The sequence below is a fragment of the Saccostrea echinata genome, unplaced genomic scaffold (genome assembly GCF_033153115.1).
Source record: "Saccostrea echinata isolate AGI-Se365-2 ecotype Australia unplaced genomic scaffold, CSIRO_AGI_Sech_v1 ptg000025l, whole genome shotgun sequence".
NCBI lineage: Eukaryota > Metazoa > Mollusca > Bivalvia > Ostreida > Ostreidae > Saccostrea > Saccostrea echinata.
The window spans coordinates 4,656,076-4,673,849 of record NW_026889774.1 but is presented as its reverse complement, the minus strand read 5'-3'; the positions used below and the strand labels follow the sequence as shown (position 1 = coordinate 4,673,849).

The 17,774-nt window shown below is 35.1% G+C and overlaps 2 protein-coding genes and 1 pseudogene across 2 annotated transcripts; 1 reads left to right on the top strand and 2 right to left on the bottom strand.

Moving 5' to 3' along the window:
• The first annotated feature begins 1,882 nt into the window (after positions 1 to 1,882).
• On the top strand, positions 1,883 to 3,844 carry LOC133192819 (uncharacterized). The gene has a single exon (XM_061328827.1). It carries the CDS (start codon positions 1,883 to 1,885, stop codon positions 3,842 to 3,844), a length of 1,962 nt encoding a protein of 653 aa, XP_061184811.1.
• Positions 3,845 to 4,906: 1,062 nt separating this feature from the next.
• Positions 4,907 to 7,591, bottom strand: LOC133192818 (uncharacterized). Its single transcript, XM_061328826.1, has 5 exons — positions 7,536 to 7,591; positions 6,743 to 6,891; positions 6,404 to 6,568; positions 5,321 to 5,367; positions 4,907 to 5,013 (listed from the first exon to the last, which is right to left on the bottom strand). The coding sequence occupies exons 1-5, from the start codon at positions 7,589 to 7,591 to the stop codon at positions 4,960 to 4,962; spliced, it is 471 nt and encodes a 156-aa protein (XP_061184810.1). The 3' UTR covers positions 4,907 to 4,959.
• A 2,856-nt stretch (positions 7,592 to 10,447) lies between these two features.
• LOC133192506 (uncharacterized) lies at positions 10,448 to 14,485 on the bottom strand (annotated as a pseudogene).
• Positions 14,486 to 17,774: the final 3,289 nt, after the last annotated feature.

Here is a 17,774-nt window from a genome sequence, read left to right as displayed (position 1 = left end):
GAGGCAAGCTTTCATTTTTATCGGTATTGGTTTATAAAATGTAAAACATTTTGTTCCATAAGAAACCAATATAATTGCCTTTCCAAAGTGATTTTTCAACAGTTGAAACTCTATGTAATGCAATGTATTGTTCTAAACACTTTTGGACAGTTGTGTTTATAATTCTATTTCTCTGAAAAAAAAAATATCCTTCAATTTTTAGCTCACCTGAGCTGAAAGCTCAAGTGAGCTTTTCTGATCACCAATTGTCCGTCGTCCGTCCGTCCGTCTGTAAACTTTTCACATTTTCATCTTCTTCTCAAGAACCACTGGGCCAATTTTAACCAAACTTGGTACAAAGCATCCTTTGGTAAAGGGGAGTTAAAATGAAGGGCCAAGCCTCCTTCAAAGGAGAGACAATCAAGAAAAGACAAAAATTGGGTGGGGTCATTAAAAAATCTTCTCGAGAACCACTGGGCCAGAAAAGCTGAAACTTATGTGAAAGCATCCTGGGGTAGCGTAGATTCTAAATTGTTCAAGTCATGACCCCCGAGGGGTAGGGCGGGGCCAAAATAGGGAATCCAAGTTTAACATTGAAATATGTAGTAAAAATCTTTAAAAATCTTCTTCTCAAGAACCACTGGGCCAGAAAAGCTGAAATTTATGTGGAAGCATCCTTGGGGTAGTGTAGATTCTAATCGTTCATATCATGACCCCTGGGGTTAGGGCAGGGCCACAATAAGTACTACAAGGAGGAAATCACGCGAAAAACAGCAAGGCCAAAGTTACTAAGGTGAGCGTTGTGGCCAATGGCTCTCTTGTTTTTAATGAATTTTCCTTTACTTTCAATTTCCTTGTTAATCGTCAATTCCCAGATACGTAAATCTTATTTTGTGGGATGGGGAGAGTGGTCTGGTTGACGCTTTTTTGGCCGTTTTCTATAAAATATAGATGATTCTTCATAACAACTTTCGAGGGGTCCGTGTTGTAGGGGGTTGGTGGGTTATACTTTACTATAAAAATTCAAAAACTCTGAAAATCAGAAGGGGGTTTTATGTACCCTGCCACCTGAATCTCATCCCTTCTCTCACTGGATCCGCCGGTAATCTAAATAATTCACTGTCAATCAATCAGTCTTTCATTTTATTAAGCTTTACAAGGGTCACAATATAGAAAAAATATGCCCATGTTTCAGTTGGAAGAGCCTAGGTATAGTCGCACGTGTTTCCACTTTCCAGTTATACCAACGTTCTAGTTAAGAGGACCACAATATATAGACCGACATAGCCACGTTTGTTTTTTAAGTACATGTATACTAGTTTATGAATAATTATTATTTTGTTTTACTATATATTTATATGTCTTTCAATGTGTGTTAAGATGCTGAATCATCAGCCTTATTTTCCCAGAAATTGTAAGAAACAACGGTGACTTAATAGCAAACGGGCTTTTCAGTTGCTGTTACGTGCAAAAAAGATACAACACATATACAATATCTTTATTTTTCATCATATATTCAAGGACCTCGATCATTGTGTTTCAAATATTGTTTTATATGCTTTAAAGGGAATTCCGGGATTAACCTGAGCAAAGCAGTATTTTGGTGATTTAGTGACGTATTAATTCAATTTTTTAGCTACATTTACACAAGAACGTATTTTCGTATCTACAAAAAATCTACAAAAGTTGTTAGTGATAAACAATTCATTGTTTCCTAAAAATACTATATTTAGTCTTTACAAGGAAGAAATTCAGAAATGGTAATTTTAACAGCACTGTCTTTCCAATCTAAAATACCGGAAATGCATGTAGAAGCGCGATATAATCTAGTACGTGTATTTGATGATGTTTAGAGCACAAGTAAATATCCCTGTATCGTATACATTTGGGAAAAATACTAAGAATGGATAAAGGATCTTTTATTCTCAATGGTTGTGAAAATCTATTTGAATGTAAAGAATGCAGAAGCATACGGATGGATATTAAAGATCTATGGTACGATTTATTGTGCATGTCAAAGCCGTATAGTCGAAAGCCTGTAGGGAGCCATGGCGATGGCATTGTCTTCAACGCGGGTTACACTGACGAAGCATTCCTCCTTGAAAACACAACAGTTTTGCAAAATGGAGAGAGTAACATTCCTGGAATTGTAAATTTCCTCCTAGACGAGAGTTCCAGCTCTTGGGGATTTTGTCGTCTGCAACCCCTTCCTGGATTAACGTTTAAGAATGATATATTTATTGAAGAGGGCGATGTCAAATATTTGTCGAGTAAAAGGTTTATAAACATGTGTCTTCGATTATCAAGAAAAAATTCTAAAATAGAGAGTTCTTTTATCAGGACAAATGGTCTTAGCTTAGCTTATGTTTTACCGTTTAAATCATGGCCTGAATGTGCCAAAGAATGGTTGAATCGGGAGAGACCACGCTGTTGGCCCTCTGCAACTCTGGTGTCGAAAATAAAGGATACAGCTTGCTACTGTGAACCCGTGGCTAATGGTCCATCACGACATCCCGATTTAGATTGGAGAATATCATTTGCAGTTGCAGAAACTCTGTTAATAAGATCACTGGACAGCGCAATTTTTAATTTTTACCAAATTCTTAAGATTCTCGCAAAAGAAAAGATTGTTCCGCAGTCAGGGTACCAAGATATAATTTCATCCTATGTGATCCGAACTACTCTGTATTGGATTTGCGAAAATGGGCTTCCAAACATCATCAGTGGTGGTAATTTCGAATTTTGCCTTTTAATCTTCATATACAAGCTTGAAAATTGTGTTAAAGACGATTTCTGTCCACACTATTTCGTTCCTGGAAGAAATGTTTTCGAAGCTAGTATTTCTCCTCGTAGTAAAGGTTGTCTTTTGGAATGTTTTGGTGATATCAAAGCAGACGTATTTTACTCTGTTCTAGAATTACCGTCACTCAAAACTTTAAAATTTGTTTATAAAACGGGTGGTATTGACATCTCCATGCCTTCATCCACGGAAGTGAAGTTAAATAAGGAAATTACAGCTCTCAGATTTGCATCAACAATATCGTATAATGTCCTTCAAAGTGGATATGCTTTCGAAATTTTGGAAAACATCGAAACTTATTTTGCAAATTGTTACGAATACTCACAAATTGAAAAATCTTTTTTGAAAATTCTTTTTTACCCTCTTGCAAAAGCGACAGGCACCATTCTCTATAACAACGTTGTGAAAACAGTGGACAATAAAACCATGTACTGTGGAATCCGATTATGTAAACAGCTTTCCTTATTAGGAACTAAAAGTGACGTCATTTCAGGACGTTTATCGCTAGCAACACTTCAGCATCTTTGCGGACAATATGAAAAATGCATTGAATTAACTGGTTCCGTCTTGGAAAGAATTGAACCCTTCTCCATTTACGATAGAAAAGGTTATGGGGTTTCACGAAATGTCGATCGTTTGAACGCTTACACAGAAATCATACTCAGCGCACCAATGCCAATTGAAAAGAAAATGCAAAGAGCATTTTTGAGTGACTTTGAGGTCTTTAAGGAGGCACCGGTTATTCCATCACATTTATATATAGAGAATGAATTTTTCTCTCATCCCCCAAAAGTTTCCTCTCTCCCAGCACTTGTTTACCTCCGTTTCCTACGATTTCTATCCTTTCATGAAATGAAGAATGAAAGTGAAAAACATTCCGCGCTTGAAGATTTGCGAGCGATATCATATGATGAAGAATACGCAGGGAATTCATATCTCGCCTTTAACATGGTTGGTATTTGTGAAAAGATATGTGGCAATATTCCAATGGCTTTTAGATACTTTTGTCAATCTGTGGTTATTTCAAAGCGGGCAAAAACTCGTTACGTGAGAATGCTGGTTTGATGAGAATTGCCCTTCTATTGAACTCAGTTGCGAGAGTCAAATGAATACAACGTATGTTTTTAGAGGCGATAATGTGAAGATTTAATAAAGATAAGTTACTATTATTGATAACTTGACAGCACATACGAGCGCCATTTAAATTATTTTATTATTTTTGTTCATTATTTTTTTTTTTATTATTATTTTTGCACAGAAAAAGGTATTTGACGATAAAAAAGTAAAACACATCATAGTAGAATCTTTACTAATAGTATCATGAAAATTATGTAAATTGATATCAAATTTTGGTGATAAGTAAAGAAATATTATGAAGGCACTGCACAGTTAGTTTAAAATCTGAGACGTCACTGTCATCATAAAATTTGCGCGCTCACATTTGCTCAAAATATTCCATTTATGTTAGATACACAGTTTATTTTGTCTATTCCATATATAATAAATATCCTTATACCATTTCAAACCAATGTTGGAATCAAGAAATCTAGTTACGCGTCTTAATTTTAGTTGTTTTTTTCTACTCTACCCTCTGAAGGTATTTCTGAAATTGTGTGAGGAAGTTCGTTCTTAATCACGTTCTTTACGACCAGGGTTAAGTTTTCGTCCTCCGTAAAGTCACTTTCTGAAATTTTTACAGTTGTTTTCATCAGGAACTTACTGGAGAAAAAATTGCAACATACCTTTTAGTGCTTGAAATACTACGTAAGAAATTTAAATCAGTAATGGCGTACATGTAACAATGAAAAGAACTGCAGAAAAAAATTGTCGAATTTTCTTGCGAATTACAGAAAATAAATGAGTAAGATTTTAGCATCCTTTTTCAAAATCTTAACAGAAATATTTATATAAAAATTTATGTAATATGAAAATATTTTACCAAATTTTAAAATTGTTGTGAATTCTTAACAAAATAATTCCATTGCTATTTGACGTCTGTAAGGGTATATGATAGCAATGACTGCATAAGTTTTGAACAGCCCTCGTACAATTGCACATACATAAATAAACAATAATGATATAAAGGCATATTTTAGATTTTAATGTACAATGCTTGAACAATTATTGGACAAAGAAAGAAACAATGCTTGAATTCTATCATATAACAAAGCTGACATTTTCTAACCAACCAGATGTTGTCCATGTCCATGATGATGAGCATTAGCAACCAGGGTCTAAAATGACATTTAATATTGAAATATGTACTTTTTATCATGTTGTAAAGTTTTAATTTACCTCCACCTAGTGAATTCAAAATGCACATTTCTGTATTTTTTCTTTATAAATTTTAATCCAGCATTCTGTTGTATGTCCATTATCTTTTGATTTGTTTTTAAGCAGAGATGCATCATTTAGGTATATAATGAAATGTATTTGTAAGCAATTCTAGTAGAGTGATAGAAACTGATAACTAAAGGTATACAGAAATAAAATCTATAGTTTTTTCCCACAACAAGCATATTAACGAACATTTTTACCAACCTGGTGCCAAAATGCGAAGAAATCGGACTTGCTTACGGTACCGTCACCTATGAAATTACAATACAGAGTGCTTTTTGTTTTAATTTTTAATACTTGAACAGCGTAAAGTAAAATTATATTTATCATGCAAAGCGAAAGAAAAAAAAAATATTTTGGATGTTTCCGTGAAATTTAAAGACGACGTATTTTTCGCAAAAAAAAAATGAAGATTGTAAATGTACATGTATTAGGCAAAATCTTATGAAAGATACTTTCAGCAGTTACACATGTAACTTGCAAAAACTTTGATTAAAATTTAAATAACAATGAATCCACCCCCCCCCCCCCGAACAAAAATAATATATTATTTGTTATTTTAATGAATTTTAACACAATATGCGAATAAAGAGAAAACTTCAAAACCAACAAAACATGAGAATCAAGATTGATGCACGCAATTTAAACTAGAAGTACTCTGAACACTGAGCTCACATAATGATGTCCCCGCTCCCGTATAAGAATAATGACAAAGTTCATTTTTGCTATGCATGTAAAACATCAAATATCTGTCCGATCAGAATATACAATAGGAGATGCAAAATTAATAATTCAGTAAAAGTTTCATTAAATTTTATTCAGCGTTGTAGGAGAAGTTGCGGATAAGAGATGGATACCCCCAATTAAGGTTATAGAAAGAATAGCGGTGTCCCTGTTTTGCTATGTGAAACCCCAAATATCTGTTTGATCGAAATCTAAAATAAGAGGTGCACAATGACACTATGTGATAAGGATTCTTTGAAAGTCTCATTAAGTTTTATTCAGTGGTATAAGAGAAGCTGCTGATAAGACAGGGGTACCCCTTAGTGTTACGGACGTACGGAAGGATGTACGGAGGAACGTACGGAAGGACGGACACCCCCATCACTATATACCTCCACTATTCAAGCAGGAGGGGGTATAATTAATCTATTCGGATTCTACAATTATCCTCTTGAATGATCTCTAATGCTTTTCTAATTAAAGACTCTGTATTTCTATCAGAAACCAAAAGATGTGATGGCATGTCTAAATCTATTCCGTCATCATATTGAACAATGCTCATACCATCTATATCCATTTTGGCGTAAAGGGCGTTTAGATCTTCAAGCCTCAGATGATGGTCACCGTTGGCATCGTAGATATCATAGAGCGCATGCGCATAATTTAGCAGATCCGGGGCTTGAGAACTGATGAAGGTTGTGTACTCGTGACGGCTTATTGACCCATCCTCTGTAATGTAACTTGTTATATGAGATTATTTGACCAATACAGGGGTTGTTGATCACTAGCCTAATTTCATATTAAAGCATCAGGTAATTTTTATTACAAAATTTTGTTGAAAATTCAATTTCTGTTAATATAACAAGTATTGAAATTTAATGTAATAGACTTTGTACCACGTACTGTTGGTGTCGTAGTGCGCAAATACGTCATGAAGTTCCACCATTGAGAACACGTCATTGTTGTCGTAGTTACCAGCCGCCCAGAGTTCTTGTATGTGGTGCTGATATTGTGCTTCCGTCAATTCACTATGCCCATGTCCATGATTCTGACTATAGGTAGACATCAAATGAACATTTAATAATTATTCACATTTTTTGAAAACAAAATCACATTTAAGGAGAGGAATCAGTAAGTTGTAAGAACTATTTTCCTTCCTTCCTTTTGATTTACTCATTAAAATATGTTCAAAACAATAACACAATCCATGAACAACCCATTTAATTATAAAAATGTGCAGTATCTAATGATCGGTGACATTACAAAGATGATGACTTCAATTTTATTTTAGGAAGTCTGAGATAAGATTGGATCATTACTGATAAGCTTGTACTTGACATACTTTACAAATAAAACGTTTCAATACTATTTAAGGCTACTCAATGTATCAGTCGAACTCTAAATTGACACTTTCTGACCACTATTTATGACAATAGTAGAATCTTAATTTAGTGCTTTATGTTAAACAAAAAATTTAATCTAATAGAGTATTACTATAATCACTTCTACCACCGCTGATGTTAGATTTCTGATATCCACATTGACTACTATTATTTGAAATGGGGTGAAAGAGAAAGTTCCATGGTCGTCTATACTATCAAAATAAACAAAATCCTTTTCTTGAACATCAAGTATTTTGCTGATGAGAAAAAAATAAATGTAGCATCCATTTGGTTGGTTGAAAAAGTTTACGTACCTGAAAACAGTAACTGTGGCGCTTGTCGCAAAAACAAACACTACGATGGAATACATGGTCATATGTGGTGTTTCTCATTGGAATCGTCATGAATCTTGATACGATAAAACTTGTGGAGATTTTGAAGACCTTGGTCAACTTAATTCCTATATCTGATCAACGCCATATGTTCAATGAAATTCTGAATGGAGTGTAAATCTAAGTATAATGCGCTTGAACAATCCACAGTGCATTAAATGAGTACAGTAATTAAATAATAAACGTTGATTTGGGAAATTTAAAAAAAAAAAATAAAAATAAAAATAAAAACAAAAACAAAAAAAACTAAAAGTCTAGAAGCAAATTTTTGGAAACTGTAGTAAAAATTCTCCTGTCAACATAATGTGGAGGTTTGGGGAAATCAGTATCTTGCAAGCATTTATTACCTTTTACTTAACAGAATATATACACTCTCTTTGACATACAGTGTATTTCTTAGAAATCTCCTTTTATCGTATTATTTTCACCGGGCATTGTAGCCTTGTTATAGGACGTTCGCTTCGTGATCGGGAGGTCCGGATTCGATTCTCGTTCACCGCACCGCGTAAAACCTAAATCGTAAACAAAGGTCGTGACTTTTCCAAGCGCCCGCATTAAAAGTGAAAGTCACGGGCTTTCGGATGAGACCTTAAAATAGAGGCCCCGTGTCACGGTAGGCGTTGGAACATTATAAAGAGCCATTTGCTCAATGGCCCTGAGTGCCGAGTAAAGGTCTAAATTTGAAGCCCTTCATCGGCATACGGTGACGTCTCTATATGAATGGAAATTCTTGAATGGGACGTAAAACGACATACAATCAATCAACTATCGCATTATTATGCCCCCGTATCGAAGATTCGGGAGTATATAGTTTTTGCCCTGTCTGTCCGTCTGTTTGTCTATTTGTCCGCAAAAACTTTAACCTTGCGCATAACTTTTAATAGGTTGGAGCTATGACTTTCATATTTCACATGTGTATTCCTTGTGACAAGACCTTTCTTGGGGTACCATCATTTTTTACCTTTTGACCTTGGAGTTTGACCCGATTTCGCAAAATTTTATGATCAAAAGTCAAAGTTGTTGGTATCCAAAAGAAAGGTCTTGAACAAGGATTACCGCAGTGAAATATGAAAGCCCTAGCACCAACTTTTCAAAAGTTATGGCCAAGGTTAAAGTTTTTCAAAAGTAGGTCAAACTCCAAGGTCAAGGTCAAAGGGTCAAAGTAGTGGGTATTTAAAGGAAGGTCTTGTCACAAGGAATACACATATGAAGTTTGAAAGCCCAAGCACCAACTGTTTAAAAGTTATGGCCAAGGTTAAAGTCTCAGTGGGTGCTTTCAAATTTCACAGGTATATTCCTCGAGACAAGACCTTTCTTTGGGTACCAACATTTTTGATCTCTCGACCTGGAGTTTGACTTGCATTTGAGAAACTTTAATCTTCGCCATAAGCTGCCATACGGAGGCATCAGTGTTTCATAAACACATCTTGTTTTAATTAAATATTGCAGCCAACCATAGCTTTGCTTTCTCTACCTTTTCATATTGATATACTGTACTGTCTTCCAGCCGCTGTTGAGAATTGACAACACCAATTTTAACCTTTCATAAATTTACTAGGCAATCATATCATTATAGTACAATACACCAAATGTTGGATGGAAATGGCCGGAAATTTTGTAGGAGTCAAGGGAGACAACTAGGATACCACAAACAAACGGGCAAACTAGTGGCCTCGCTTAGATGCGAGTGCCATGGAACCCCATGCCTGACACGCATGGTGGCTAGGCACACAAGCTGCACATTTTTTTTCACCCTGTCTCTGGCTTGCTACCTGGTTTAGAACTTTTACACCAACCAGCCCGTAGCCTCTCCTCCTTTTATAGAGGTAGAGGGTGTCAGAGCACTAAAATGCTGCAGACCCCAAGCAATTTACACTTATTCCACACATATCCTCAATGGCATTTAACTTCCATGTTAACACACAGCCATGAGACACCCCTCATGCTTTGATGCAGATGGGCAGAGACAAACAGGTTAAGCTTGTGCAGGGATGATTTCTCCCTTGACCCCGCCACTAACATGGATATGATGTTCTCCACTAAAATTTGCCCCAAACAATATTTGACAGTTTTAAGCCAATAACTGGTTCTCCCATTAAAATTTGCCTCAACAATATTTGTCAGTTTTAAGCCAATGACAGGGTGTCGCGACTGACCCCTAAGAACAAATTCATGCACACAACTGAGAAGGAAAAGTTTTGCCCTTTCCCCCTAAAATGAATTCCAAACCACCCTGGATATTATTTCAGTAAGCCTTATTTCCCCTTTCTGATAAATGAGATCCATCGTATCTAAATAAACTGCTTTAATGAACATTGCTATTTTTGTCATGGTCAATACAAGCCCCATTAACTTTCGAAGTAATAGATTTTCTAATAGCTTTTTAACCTTGCGTCTTTTTAAATCAATCTTAGCCCCAACTTTGCCTAGAGGTGCACCATGCCAGTAAAGACGGGGAAGCATTGCTGACCAAATGAGCAAGGTTTTTGGAAGCATTACATTATAACGATACAAACTACATTGAATTTCACGTGAAATTCTTAGTGCAGTATTGTAAGATGTTGAGATCATTTGACCCTGCATGGATAATCAATACATCTGGGTGCGGTTGATGCTTTAGTTCATCAGTTAACACTTAGTCAAGGTCTTCCCATTTCAGCCCTCTTATTCCCCTTCAAGTGATGTCAATCCCTAGATTGAGGTTCTTTCCACCTGGTCTCCCTGCCTCCTCACCAGCCCAATAAGGTATTTAAGATACCACTATCCAAGATGCCTTGAAACCTGGAATACTTTTGGCAAAATTAGCCTGTTTTCCATTTAAATATTCTATCACGTTATAATCTTAAGTAATTTTGAAAAGCTTTTGATTCCAACCTGCCCAAAGCTTTAATTTCTTAATCTGGAGCCCCTTGTTTGGCCAGATCTGTGGCTTTACCTATTCTAAAGCTAAGTGGTCCCTGAATGTCATTAAATTTAAGGTATGTCAGTCGTCAGCCTTTTAGAAAATTTCAGTCAGAACCTCTTACTTAAAAACTATTTATTACAATTCAATCTTTATAACATATTTAAATTAAACAATGTAAAATGTTCAACATTCAATTAAAAAACTGCTCAAAAATTCATAAAGAAGCAAGATTTATAAGGGACTATTTCTTGTGGTGGAAGGATATTTAGCAGAAAATTCTGCAAATGTACAGATTTATTAAATTTAATATCTTGGAACTTTAGCCTCACATACTTTTACTCAGAGAATATTTTCCGTTATGGTATGCCTGGAATATTAAATATAAGTCTCAATTTATATTTTTATAACAAAATTTACACCTTCGCTCAACAAACTTTGCCAAAAAATGAAGATATATTAAGGAAATCGAGATAAAATTTACACAGTTTTTTGCCAGAAAATCGCATATTTTGACCAATATTTCAAAATTTACATCACTGACCCCAACTTTTTCTTTCATTATTTTAAACTTCTTGATACTTTTGACCAATCAGCACTTAAGTCGTAAAAAGTTTGATACAAGAAAATATTCTATTGCCTATTTAGATTTTTAATACCCCAAATATGAGACTTTTTTAGTGCAAAAAGGTCACACAATTATTTACGCGCATTAATTTGCATGATTTGTTCGATGATAAATATTATTCAAACTATTTTACGTAAAATAAGATTATGTTTATTGTCATGGTTACATCTGATAAAATATGATAACGGTTAAAGTGATTAACCAAAGAGTTACAATTTAAGTGCAAAAAGGTCAACTTAATTGTACCGTAGCTCAGTTAGATGCACACTGACCCCCCATTTTCTCTTCGATTTTGAGTCATACTATATGAGTATTTATCCAAAATATACTTCTCAAAAAATCCTTGATATAACAAATTTCACGAGTGACATACCTTAAGTGCTTTCTGTAGCATGCAATTGAATTGGTATCTTGTTACACTTTTGTTATCCATATGTATGAAGAATAAAATGGAGCCACTGTTTGGACGCAGACGCAAAAACATCAGTACCCACATTACTGGACAAGTATAAGAATTTGGTTGTTTAGAAATATGCAATGTAGTTGATTTGCCAGTTTGGTCAGTTTTCGACCTGGGAATGAGTATGCTGACCTTGCTCGTAGTAAGCGAGATGTGCAACCTATGGATAGACAAAACCTCACTTGCCCTAAGCAGACCATGATATGCAATTGAAAAAAAAACTGTGGAAAATAAAATTGCCTCATAGGGTGATCTACAAACTGATGGCAATGCTGACACTAAACGTTGCAAAATCTATACATTGTATAGTTAATGGACTTCGCGGATCTACAGTGATGCCTCGCTTTTTGTGGAGACCCTGCAGGGCTTTTTTGACAATAAATGATTGAGTATTATCTTGGATGCCTCTTAATTAGTGTATATATGATAGAGCACTAATGTACAGTGCAGCTGTTCTGTAAGCTGTACCTACAATGGACAAGTGGGCAATAAAATTGAGCAAGTGGTCAATAGGGATAGGAAAACCAATTTAATCCCACAATTAGTCAAGAATTTCTTGAAATTGGTAAAGGCTCCTTGATAGGCTTTGTATGTGTTTGCTGATAGGGAACCCTGGATAATCCTGTTTGCCTCACTTCTTAAATGTTCCAAATATTCTTGGGAATTGGTGTTGGCTATGGATCTGCTGTAGGTGCTAGCCGTAGGAATTTGCCCCACTGTGAACGAGAGAGACAATCTGCAATAGAATTTAACTTGGCTGGTATGTGTCTTGCTTTAATTAAAGTATTATACGTGAGACATGTGAGGACCAGTTTACTTAAGATTTTCATGACCCTAGGCGAATTTGATGTTGATGTATTAATGACCTGTATGTACCACTGCCATATTGTCAATGTAAAACAAAATTCTGGAGTTGGAAAATTGATACTTTCACAATTCAAAAGCAACTTGGACTGGGAAAACCTCTAAAACAGTCACGTCTCGGGTTATGCCTTGTGCAAACCAAGTACTGGGCCATTCAGCATATGCCCACTTGCCTGCAAAATAAATACCAAACTGGCACTGTCGGTGTAAAGTTGTAGAATGTTGTTATTGACCCATATGCCCTCTGTAATAAATGAAATGCAATTAAATGATTAAAGGAAGGTAAGCCAGACTTGAAGGTCAGCTTTCATTTCCAATGTTACCCTGGTGTGGTGATCTGGTTTGTTAAGACCGATTGTTGCATCAATTAAACGTCGACAGAAAGCCCTACCTGGAGCTGTGATTCTACATGCAAAGTTTAAAAGCCCCAGTATTGACTGAAGTTGCTTAAGTGTTAACTTCTTTACGTTTATAATGTCAATGATCTTTTGTTTGATTTCGTCAATTTTTCCCAATGGTAATTCCATGATCATTTTCACCGTATCAAATTCAACACCCAAGAAAGTAAGAAATTGGGTTGGATATACTGTTTTGTCATTTGCAATGGGGACCCCCAGGTCACAGCACAGGGAAAGAAAAAAGTGTCCAAGGTATGTTTGCTTATGGAATGCTCCATACCGCAGAACAGAAAGTCATCCAGATAATGCAGAATAGAGGAATTTTATGAACGTTACTGTGTCATCCAATGTAGAAAGCCAGCAAATCTGTCCCAGATTGCACAACTTATCTTACACCCAAATGGTAGCATTTTGTCATAATAAAAAAGCATCATTAAAGTAAAGACCTAACAAATCAAAATCATTGCTATTAACTGGTAGCAACCTAAAAGCTGATTTAATATCTGACTTTGCAAGATAGGCCCCCTTCCTACTTTGGCAATAATGGTAGCAGCAGCATCTACAGATGAATAGGTAACAGAGCTCTGTTCTGAGTCGATAAAATCATTTATTGAAGCAGTTACTGGATAAGATAGATGGTAAATAAGGCGGTAGTCACCATCTTGTTTGGGGACGAGGCCTTAAGGGGAAACTTGCAATGTTGGAAAAGCTGGTTCAATAAAAGGCCCAGCAACTCTCTCCAATATAACTTCTTTATATATCTTCTGCTCTGCAACTGAATTTTGTCTGCCTAAACTTGATAGATGTTTTGAAAACTTGGGTGCTCTAGGACCAGAATACTTTAAGTTAAAGCCATGTTGAACACCCTCTCTTAAAAATTAATAATCAGGATAATTTGTGTGTGGTAAACAATTCTGTCTAATTTGATAGGGGTCTTGCCCAATTTATAAAGCTGACTTGGTGAGGCAGTTTGAAGCTAGATGTTTGCCTCCGCATCTTCTACAGATGTGCTTGAACCTGCAGCTGGGGAAGAAATTACACTTTTTACCCTGGTTGAAATGATAGCAATACTGGATAGCAGCAGATGTGCTGCTCTCACCTGAAAATTGTTTAGTGTTATTGACATGAGTTTGACTTTCAAAGGAGCCCTGGCCGGTCACATACAGAAACCAAAATTCCTGACTTATAATATCCAGGGAGGATTCAGGATTGCTAGCTTTGCGGAGACGATATTGCTCCTCATATTTGAACCAGCCTTGAGATCTAGTGGCAGCTAATCTGATATCTCGCATATATTTTAAAAACTCTTGTGCCCTAGTTCAGTATTTCTCCAACATAACACATGTAAATCATAAAGGCATGTGCTGACCTACATTGTCAAAAATGCTAAGTTCTGGCACAGGAGTAAAATTAGAAAGATTTGAATCTAGAGAAAAATCTGATTTTCCAAAATTACCAATACTGGCCGTCCCGAAATCCTCCAGGTCCAGAGCTACATCACTCCCATCCCCAGAGGGTTCCTGAGCATGGAGGGGGGTTAGTTGGTGATCTCTCCCTTCAGTTCCAGACCTTTGCTGCCTGGTGTTTTTTAGACCCCCTGCCCCTGGCTGGAGAAACCATTCCTCCCCTGGCATCTCTCTTTTAAGTGGCATGATTAGTGTAGATTGATGATGTAAGTTAACCTGCTTTTTGTTTCCACTTGAATTGAGAGGGATGAAAGAGGAAGAGGAAGTTACTATACTAGTTAACTCCTCCTGATGCTGACTTTCTTAAGAACTAGTTAGCTTAGTCTTATTATTTAATGCCATTCACTCAATTAAATGAGGTTATCTCATATTCATTTCAATAATCTATCTTGTTTATGATTTTTGCATAGACCCTGAGATCATACTACATTGTGACTTGTGCTGTGTTCAGAAATTGCATATGTATGTTTATTATTCCTAGAGCACACAATAAGTACCAAGTGTTAATTGACTTTACTGATTAGCTTTATCATCATGTAAGCATGTACGATTTCATCAGTTCAGAATTGCGCCTTATAACACAACTTTCATTGTAAAAAATAAGGTTTCTACACTTTGGTCCAATTAGCCTTACAATTACCGTCATTGTACTATTTTTGAAGTCGTTTACTCTGTCTATAGTATGTAGATTGCACTATACAATTACTTACAGAAATTGAGGCTTTTGAATAATATGGACACCCACTATTTCGTTGGTTGTAAAATTGTTCTTTAATTTAAATTTCAAATTCTTTTTATAATACTATTGTTGTGAACACATAATAGGTCAGGAGTAATTTAACTAATGAAATACGAGATGACATCTCAAAAAACTTTGCCGAAAAAAAACAGAAAGTTATTACTCACTATCTGAGGAGTTAATTGGTAGCTAATTGCTTTGGTTTCTATTGACGATTTTGTAGATAATATCAGATATGAAGATTTCATGTTATAACTCATTGTATAAATCATCTTTGCTACATTTTTATTTTCTTGTAATGATTCCTATCATATTTATGCATATTCACGAATTTGATTTGCTGACGGATTTTTAAAAATAACTTTGCGAAAGGACCTTTTCTTATTGAAACTCCAATCGACTTATTCAACTTATTTGCTTATATTGTTATCGATCCCATCTTTCCCTAAAACCTACTATGATGTGACTTTATATAAAGGAATAGATATTAAAGGTGATATTCACAAGCGAAAAAAAAATTCGGCTAATGTTGCTTACATATAGTATTACGCAACTTGTTACACAGAAAAAAAATTGATGACATAATCAATCAAAAAGTCACACTTAATAAAAAAGAATCCTTACTGATATGGTCATAAAAATTTCATATCAAAATGCTGTTAGTTGATATCAATTTTGGGTGATTTAAACATTTTATCATGAAGTCACGGCGCAGTAAAATTTTCGACGTCATGGGCATTATAGAATATGTGAGTTTTCATTTTCTCAGCTTTTATTAAGTTATTGATACTGTAGTTTGATATACCGTGTCCACTCAGCATAAGTATCCATAAAACATTTCTGGTCCAGCTTAAAAAATATAAGACTAGTTAAGTATGTTCTAGGTTGTAGCCAAAATCTCCGTGTATTGTGTGAGGTCGGTTGCTCTGAATCACATTCTTAACAATCCCGATCAATTTTTCGTTGATGATCTTCCTCCGTCTTCTCCCGGACTGTCTTTTACTTAGGTATATATCACTGTGTTATTTCGTGATAAATTAAAAGCTTGAACCTTTAAAATAGGACAGGAGACGTCAGTAGAATTTAACGTGTTTATTTCTTGAAGTCCGAGGAAAAAGTGCATAAGATAATCATTGAATCACAAAATAATACTAGCAAATGCCACTGTAAAAATTTAAACACGCGGTGGCACAGATAATTTCACTGCTCATTACACCTTTAAAACAATTATTAAGTTACACATTTGTTTACAGATAATTAGCATTGCTATGACGTATTATATAAAAGTATACTGTAAGTAACAAAATAAGATGTGTGGTGACACAATAGTTTCATGTGTAAGGGCACCATTAAAACAAAATTGCACATCATTGACTTTACAGATATTGAGTGATACAAATGAAATCTTATTAGAATAATGAAATGGAAATAAAATTTAAATGGGGAAATTTACTCAAACAATAGAACTTCGCTTTGCATTGAGAGATATTATTTCATACAGATGAATACAGACCAAAACATAAGCACATGGCTTTGTTTACATTAACACTTAATGACTTCCGGTGAAAAGATCTTAACTTCCGGTAGCTTAGAAAAGGGGGGGGGGTGATTCTTAAACAAACATACAAATAAAGGACGCTTCAACGAAATCTACACAAACTACATGAAAAATGCTACAAAACTATAATACTACTTGGTTACACGATTACGAGAAAAGTGCACATGTACTGAGCTTTGAGGTCGCATGTAAAACAATGAAATCTTACAATCTTGCAATCGAGATCAGCAATACAAGTTGAATTAGCATGTGAAATACAAATTAAACAATAAAAAGTTACTTACAATAGAAAAACTTGCATACTGAATGCCAGTTAACGTTTCTTTTTGAAAGCCGAATGTTTGTTGTTTCATTTTTGCACAGGATGTAATTGTAAGAGTGAAAATCAAAATGGCTGAACATTGCTTTTCCGAAATAAGGCGTTTTAACAATTTACAATACAAAACTTGTGTTCAGTAGATGGCAATATGCTTTTGTATCAAATTTGTAATGCAAAATAATGAAACTAAAATTCTAAACAATAAATTGTCACAAAACAAAGTCCACAATAAACAATTATGATATTTGACAACTTTCCGAGAGTGTGACTAAAATGGGTAGTAAAACCCGGACCGGGCCGGGAATTTTGAAACTGAAAACCGGGTTTTTGCTAATAACTGAAAAAATACTTATTTATTTGTCATGAAACTTACAGATTTAATTAAATAAAACACAATAAGCCTTCGCTGAGAGTTTAAACTCCAAATATTACTTTTTTCAATGATTATCGTCGATTGTCATTTTCCCGGTAACTAAAATGGGTAGTAAACCCGGTTTACATATTTTGGTGTTTTTTACTTAATATTTTTGACATAATTGCAGTTTTTTGTATTGGAAAGATCGAAATGAACTTAAACTGCCAAAAAATTTTAACCATTTTATAAATATATTCCGATTGTAGAAAATAAATGCATTTTTTAAATATCCGGGACCGAAAACCGGACACGTTTATCCGGGACGAACCTTAAATTTCCGAGATAATGATGAGAGTAGTAAATATCCTGAACCAAGCCAGTTGCGTAGAATTTATTAACTTAACTGGTATTATCTTCATGATCTTAATTTAACATGTTCCAAGCCAGCTCTGCCGACATATACATGTAATTT